This window comes from Accipiter gentilis, unplaced genomic scaffold (assembly GCF_929443795.1).
Source record: "Accipiter gentilis unplaced genomic scaffold, bAccGen1.1, whole genome shotgun sequence".
Lineage (NCBI taxonomy): Eukaryota > Metazoa > Chordata > Aves > Accipitriformes > Accipitridae > Astur > Astur gentilis.
This window is the reverse complement of record NW_026060956.1, coordinates 135,984-144,234: the sequence shown is the minus strand read 5'-3', so window position 1 is coordinate 144,234 and position 8,251 is coordinate 135,984. Positions and strand designations below refer to the sequence as shown.

The following is an 8,251-nucleotide window of genomic DNA, read 5'->3' as shown; positions in this document are numbered from 1 at the left end:
TGAGTTCCCCATAACCCATCCAGCCTGTTCATAGTCCTGCTGACATTCCTCAGTCACCTGAGATATCCCAGGCCCAGACTTGTTTGCATCCTCAATTTGGATCCATATCCCAGCACTGCACTGCCATTACTATGGCGGCTGCTGCCGCCCTAAAATCACAGCTTGAACTATTCCACAGTATCATGATCCTTCACGTCGTCTTCTGGCCTGTAACACACTCTCTGCTACACACACCCTGCTTTCTCCCTGCACTCGCACGTGTCTCCCAAAGCCTTCTCACTTCCCCTGCAGTAATGAGACCGCACTCCAGGAGGTTCATGCATTCTCCAGGCCCGTGGATGTTGCCTGAATTCCAGGCAAGTGTGGGTAGTGAAGGAGAGGAAGACAGGAAGGTCGGCTCACAGGCCATGAGGAGCAGTGTTCAGCCACCCCCAGCGACGGGCATTCCCCATCTGCCAGGCCGAGACATGGTCTCAGGACAGAAACTTCTCATGCAACCCCTGGTTTGTGCAGGGTGCTGCAGCCACACTCCCAGGGCACACCTACTCCTCCTCCACCTACAGACATCAACTGCTTTCCCTTGCTGGGCTCAGGCGTGGTTGTAAGGATTTACTAAAGCCCTGAACCATCACTCTGATTGTCACTGACTTCCCTCCACCCTTTCTCACATCACTGCACACCTCTAATCACTGCATAATCACTACTGAAAGTTAAGCAGCTCTCCAGGCTTTCCTCAGGTAATGACCATGTTTCTCAATTCATCATTCATGGATCCGAGAAATATCAGTTGAGGAAACACCTCAAGATGTGTGCGGGGAGGATATCCCTGAGGCACCTCTGTGCTCATGGGGATCTGAGTGCTTTTGCAAGGCTCCAGGAGTTCATTTGGTGCCATGTATTTGGTGTTCCTTTCTGGAAACACAAAGCCTTGAGCTGATCCTGACTCCCTCAGGGTGGCCTATTGTACCACAGGACTTCTTGATGTGATAAATTTATTCATTTCATTCCTGTCATTCAGCCTTACTTGACAAGGTAGCTCTTAATTTCACCGTGTGTAACCTCTGTCATGAAGTTTTCAGAGCAATGATTTTTCTCTCATTCCTGACTGTTATCATTTAATGGGAAGAGCTCTCTCCTGAGGGGAGTGCTTCTTTGCATGGGTACTTGGAGAGATGATTCTTGTGCTTGGAGGAGGCTGCCCTGTCAGGCCTGTCAGATTTGCTCATGCTTCTTCACCCTTCAGAGCTGCTCCCCATGGCACCACCTGGATCAATCTCCCAAGTAAGTCAAAGACTTCTCCTCTGGAGTGCAGAGTCCGTGCTCTGCTGCTGGCCTTCCTCACTGCCCTTTGGGGTCTGTGACCCCACTGTTACACGGTCATGGCAGCCAAGGCTGTCGCTGGTGATCACATCCTGACCAGATTTTCCTTGTGAGCCAGGGTCAGGTCTAGGTGAGCATCAGCCTCGTTGACCCACCTAGCAGCTGTGTTATGAAGTTGTCCCAAGGTCCTTCAGGCTGTTGGCACCCTGTTGCTTTGCCAGGCCAGTGAATGCCAGGGCACTTCCAGTCCCCCATAGGCACCTGCTCATTAACCTGGGGAATTCCTCAGCTGCTGATAAAAGACATTTTCTCTTTCCTCTCCCATCATCAAGTAGTTTGTAAGTGCCAGCACCGTGTCACTCTTACTGACTCCTCTGATCCTCACTGACAAAAGCTAACCCAACCTCTTGCCTGTCACAAGGAGGACCCCCATAACTCCAAGCTTCCCCTTCATACAGGGGGCATCCACCCTCCTCCTCCTTCTTGCCTTCATGCTACACTTCCTGGGGTTCCAGCCATCTAAAGGGACATAAGATTATCTGTACAATTCTCTCCTTATATTGCTAGATCTAAGGAAGAGCATTTTAAATGATGCCTTACAGAGGCTGAGTGCCTTCCTTACTGGGATCACAACAGACCAGCACCTCCTCAGCACCCTTAATTGCAGCCCCTCTGCTCCCATGGGTGTCGTTTTCTGAGTAAGCCCTGGCGTGATCCTTGTCCACCACTGGCTGTTCCCCTTTCCCTTCCAGAGTCCTGCCTCAAAGCCCAAAGACCAGGGAGACCTTGCTGGCAGTAACTGAGGCAAAGGCAGTCTCAGATCTCTCTACACCTGTTATCAATTAATTTAATAGTGGTCCCATAGTATCTCTCTTTCTTCTTTAACTGTTCCTGACATAGCAACAGATCATCTTGGTGCCCTTGCATTCCTTTTTGAATTTCAGCAGAGTTTTGATATGAACCATGGCTGTGCTTGGAGGATGCTGTTTTTGAAGGGAAGATGTACCCAGGAACACTGGTAAATGGCTTGGGCTGTTCCTTGGTTGGATATTCAAGGGAGTGAGAAAGGACCCCGGTGTGATGTGCTTTGTGATCACGCAATGTCAGCAGCTAATGGGTAGAAGAAGGGACAGAATTTGCCTCTGTGATGGCATCTGATGACTGGTGCCTCTGACTGATGGCAACTGCCAATGGCACAAAGGCACCATATCATAGTTTCTGAGATGCCATCTGGGGGGTCTGTCACACACCTTCCCTGAAGGAGAATTGCGTTTTGTGTAGGCCCTGTGATTCCCATGCCAGCCCTGACATCTCCTGTAGTTTTGTGGGCCTACTCTGAACACTGAATTGACTAGCTGCTCTGAATTCCGTAACCCACTCTGGGGCTGAACATGAGACTACAGCCAATGTTGTCAGCCAAGACCTAGTAAATCCAGCAGACGGAGAAGAGGAAGACAAAGACTGAGCTGTCCCTATGGTACATAACTCTATTCCAGCGGAGGAATACCTCTATAGGCCACCCTGAACATCATGAGGAGGGACGGGTTCCATTGCCCTTAATTTGGGCACCAGCTGTCATTTCAGTTGACCAAAGGAAATTCCCAGAAGCCACGAAGAAGAGGTGCTCAGATGTTGTCCTGTCTCTATATCAGCCTGCACCCAGTTCTCCTTAGGACTTGTCTGCTCACACAGAGATGTCCCTCAGCAGTGCTTGTCTGTCAGGAGGCATCTGCAGAGCAGAGCTGAGCACACAGCGGGTGGGATGGGGTCTTTGAGCAGAGATAGGGAGGAGACAAGCACATGGAGAAGCAGCTGCTGACAGGGACAGTTCTATGCAGCAGAGACAGGGGCAGGGAGTGAGAGGGAGCTGCTCCCAGAAATTCCATGGGAGGGGGGATTCAGGCACGTCCCTGCTAACACTGGGGAAAACCCATGGTCTTTGCTCCCACCCAGCAGATCTTCTGCCCTTACAGCCATGGGGACTTAGTCACCTTCTCAGTGGCTTAGCCCTGAAGAGAAGAAATTATCAAATTCCCTACCATCTGTCCCTCTCCTGCCTCCTGCAGCAGCAGCACTGTAGCATTTGCGCATTTTCTTCCTCTTGCTGCTGCTGCTCCTCTTTTTATTATCACTGGACTGGGGGGGGGAGGGGGGGGGGGCGTGGGATTCAGGTGCACTTCACAGACCAAGCCTGTTGTCTTGCCATGCAGATTTGTCCATGGGATTAAAGTGTCCCCATCCCCTCCTAATACCCAGGCTCCCAGTGATACAAATGACAAAAGTCTCCTTTCAGCACACGCCATCTTTAGGACATGTGCTTCTTTCCCTGCCAAAAGCACTCCTTAAGTGAGGGTGGGAAACTAGAACAAAATACACAAAACAAAATCTCCTCAGCTCTTCTCTGTTGTTGCCTGAATTGGGAGCCAAAATGCTGAAAAGCTCTTTGATATAACAAGTGGATTTTATCTGTATATCAGCCAATGTCCCCATTTACCTTCTGCTGTAGGTCAGGACTGACTCCTCAGGAGCTCAGAGCAGAGCGCGCTGCTCCCAGTGGTGCCCTCAGCCAGCACCACCAACTACCCATGGAATGGACTGACAAAGGTCTTCTGAAATACAAGAGGCAGCTTCAGTGGATTATTTTTTGCGAAATGCATTAGGTATAGCTCAGAGAAGTCTCTTCTAACTTGTCACCTTCTTTCCCTGTTGAACAGTGCCCCATGCCTGGAAGAAGCTAATGTCCAACGGCAGCTCCATCACTGAGTTCCTCCTCCTGGCATTTGCAGACACACGACAGCTGCAGCTCTTGCACTTCTGGCTCTTCCTGGGCATCTACCTGGCTGCCCTCCTGGGAAATGGCCTCATCATTACTACCATAGCCTGCGACCACCACCTCCACAGCCCCATGTACTTCTTCCTCCTCAACCTCTCCCTCCTCAACCTGGGCTCCATTTCCACCACTGTTCCCCAATCCATGGCCAGGTCCCTGTGGGACACCAGGGCCATCTCCTGCTGAGGATGTGATGCACAGGTCTTTTTCTTTTTCTCCATCAGCCCACCGCCCGTCCACCCACGACATCTGCCGCAGCGTAGTTGGAGAAGTGGTTGGCCAAGAGCTTGAGGGCCGACTTCTGGTACAGCCCCACCACCATCTTGTTGAGGGGGTCCTTGTTCTTCTCCAGCCACCCCAGGATGTTGTAGCCTACCGTGCCGGCCTAGTGGACGAGCGAGAAGTGGGTCTTTGGCTTCCCCTTTATGTTGCGCAGTTTCCCAAAGTTGGCCGACTTGCCCGGGTGGTTGTTGTAGAGCTTGGCCTTGAAGGTCATGTCTTAGGCCTTGGGGAACATGCCCTCCTCCTCCAGGATGGACATGATCCCCATGCGCTTGGGAGGAGACAACCTCGTCGGCCACGGAGGATGGCGAGCGCCACCCAGCCGGCCGCCGTCGGGGTCCCTGGTGAGCTCCGACAGGAAGGATCCTTCTCCGGGAGCCCCCTCCGCCCCCAGGAGGCCCCAGGGGAGGTGGTACCTTCTCGATGAGGTCGATGCAGGCCTGGAGGTCCATGCTGAAGTCAATGGACTCCCACTCGATCCCCTCCTTCTTGTACTCCTCCTGCTCCAGCACAAACATGTGATGGTTGAAGAGCTGCTGCAGCTTCTCGTTGGTGAAGTTGATGCAGAGCTGCTCGAAGCTGTTGAACTGGAAGGAGGGAGCAGTCCAGAGTCTCAACGTATCGCCCAATGGGATCAACAGGGTCATCGCAACAGCCAATGGGATCAAGGCAACACCCAGTGGGATAAATGGGGCTACCACAACACCCAACAGGGTCAACTGAACACCCAGTGGAGTCAACCAAACGCCCAATGGGGTCAACAGGATGAACTCAAATCCCAACGGGGTGAACACAACACTCAACGGGGTCAACCGAACTCCCAACAGGGTCAATGGGATCAACTTAAAACCCAACGGGGTGAACACAACACCCAGTGGGGTCAACCAAATGCCCAACGGGGTCAACGGGATCAACTCAACACCCAACGGGGTGAACACAACACGCAATGTGGTCAACCAATTGCCCAATGGGATCAATGGGGTCACACCAACACCCAACGGGGTCAATTGAACACCCAGTGGGGTCAACAGCATCAACTCAACACCCTACAGGGTGAACACAACGCCCAAAGAGGCCAAGTTTCCACCAGAGGTCAACGGGAAGCTTAAGGAGATGGCCTCAACAGCCAAGCAGAAGAAGCCAACCCCCAAGAAGAGCGACCCAAATACCCCGTGGCCCCCTCAAGCCTCACGTCAAAGATCTCAAAGCTGGCGATGTCCAGCACGCTGATGAAGTACTGATGCGGCTGCTTGGTCTCCAGCGAGTTGTTGATCCTCACCACCATCCAGTTGAACATCTTCTCGTAGACGGCCTCGGCCAACGCTCCGATGGAGTAGTACACCTGCTGGACATTCTGCCTCTTGGTGACGTACTCATTGCCCACCTTCACCCGAGGGTGGCACAACCCCTTGAGGAGATCGGCCGAGTTCAGCCCCATCAGGTAGGCCGACTTGTCGGCATCTGCAGAGCACAGAGAAGACAAGTCGCGGTCAGGTCCCACCTTGCACCCAGCTCGGAGGAAGCCCAGGGACCCCAAAACCCACGTGTCCTTTCTGCCCCACCTTCGGTGCCATCTGGCTCCGCCTGCTCCTCCTGTTGCTTCTGCTTGAACTTCATGTTGCCGAAGTGCATGATGGCGCCCGTCAGCTTGCAGACGCCGGCCTTCTCCTCGGCGGTGAAGCTCAGGACATCGAAAGCGCTCTGCGGGGTGGGTGGAGGGGGCTCGGGAGAGGGCCCGGCCGCCCCCACAGCCGAGCCCAGGGGACGTCCGTCTGCTGTCTGCTGTCTGTGTGTCCTTCCCATCTTCCTGCTCATCAGCCTGTCCAGCCATCCACTTAAAGGACTCATCCATGGACACATCCATCCATCTTAGGACTCCTCCATCCATCCATCCATCCATGGACTCATCTACCCATGGACTCCTCCATCCATCCACGGACTCCTCCATCCATCTATCCATCCTTATGAGGACTCCTCTATCCATCCATGGACTCATCCATCCATCCATCCATCCTTTTTGGAACTCCTCCATCCATCAAAGGACTTCTCTATTCATCCATCCATGGACTCCTCCTTCCATCCATCCATGGACTCATCTACCCATGGACTCCTCCATCTTTCCGTAGATGCATCTGTCCATCCATGGAGTCATCCATCCATCCACCCATCCTTCCAATGACTCCTCCATCCATCCATGGACTTCTTCATCCATCCATCCACAGACTCTTCCATCGATCCATCCATGGACTCATCTACCCATGGATTCCTCCATCCATCCATGGATACATCTGTCCATCCATGGACTAATCCATCCATCTATGCATCCTTCTAAGGACTCCTCCATCCATCCACGGCCTTCTCCAACCATCCATCCATGGACTCATCTACCCACAGACTCTTCCATCCATCCAGGAACTCCTCCATCCACCCAAGGACTCACCCACCCAAGGACTCATCCATCTACCTCCAACTCCACCCAACCCCCCTCCTCACATCCTACCTACTGTCCCTCACCCACCTCCTCCCCTCCCGTCCACCCTTCCCACCCTTCCCTTCCTCCTCTCCTCCACCCCCCCGCCTTCTGCCAGCTCAACTCTCCACCCGGCCCTTTGCCTTCTCCTCATCCGGGGGACGTCCACCTGCCCACCCCACCGCTTACGTTGGTTGCCAACAGCTCTTCCGAGTCGTCGATGGAGGCCACGGTCACCTCTCCTTGGGAGGTGGGGCAATGACCTTCAGACACTGCAGCTGTGAGCTCCAGCCCAATCAGGCAGATCTTGTCCTGGGACCAACTCTCTCACTTGCTGCTTGGTAATGGTGCTCCCCAACCATCTGCAATACAAATGTGGGTGCCAAATGAGCTCCATCCTCAGGTTTGCACAAGGTCTTGGGACTCACAAAGTGCAGACGTGCCTTGGGGAGGTCTTCCCCTCACCAAAATGTGTTTCCTCAACTGGTAGCTTGGGGTCCCTGAATGTGGAATGGAGAGACATGGTCAATACCCAGGGAGGAAAGGGCAAGTGCTGCTGAGAAACACGGCTGCTGCCTGGTGCAGGCCCAGGGAATCACCCTCCGGGGATGCAGGTGTTGCTAAGGAAGCTGTCCCAAACAAGGTCCCTTGCCCCCAGAGCATGGGGTACCTTGCACCCAAGGACCCATCCTTTTCCTTTGGCTTCTTCCAGGAAGTTCTCAATCCAGACCATTGGCATTCCCCATTGCTCTCCCATGCTGCTTGGTTTTCTATATGGATGGCATCACCCATTCATCTAGAAGCCTCATTTAGATGGTCTTGCTCATTCTGTGGGACTTGTCCTGTAGGTCTAAGACATCCTTAGCAGCATGTCACAGAATGACGGAATGGTTGAGGTTAGGAGGGACCTCTGGGGTCATCTGGTCCAAACCCCTCCTCAGGCAGGGCCACCTAGAGCTGCTCACCCAGGGCAGTGTTCAGATGGCTTTTGAATAGCTCCAAGGATGGAGACTCCACAACCTCTCTGGGCAACCTCTGCCAGTGCTTGGACAACCTCACAGTCAGAAAGTCTTTCCTGATGATCAGAGGGGACCTTCTGAGTTTCACTTTGTGCCCATGGCCTCTTGTCCTGTCACCGGGCACTACTGAAAAGAGCCTGGCTCGATCTTCTTTGCACCCTCCCTTCAGGTATTTTTACAGACTGATTAGATTCCCCTGAGCCTTCCCTTCTCCTGGCTGAACAGTCCCAGCTCTCACAGACTTTCCTGCCAGGAGAGATGCTCTGGTCCCTTCATCATTATCTTAGTGGCCTTTTGTTGGACTCTCTCCAGTATGTCCATGTCCCTCTA

The 8,251-nt window shown here is 53.2% G+C and overlaps 1 protein-coding gene across 1 annotated transcript; it reads right to left on the bottom strand.

Moving 5' to 3' along the window:
• Positions 1 to 4,535: 4,535 nt before the first annotated feature.
• On the bottom strand, positions 4,536 to 7,635 carry LOC126037185 (myosin-6-like). Its single transcript, XM_049797449.1, is given in 6 exon segments — positions 4,536 to 4,698; positions 4,826 to 5,019; positions 5,625 to 5,893; positions 5,995 to 6,133; positions 7,092 to 7,214; positions 7,573 to 7,635. Coding segments are annotated over 6 exon segments (951 nt in total).
• Positions 7,636 to 8,251: the final 616 nt, after the last annotated feature.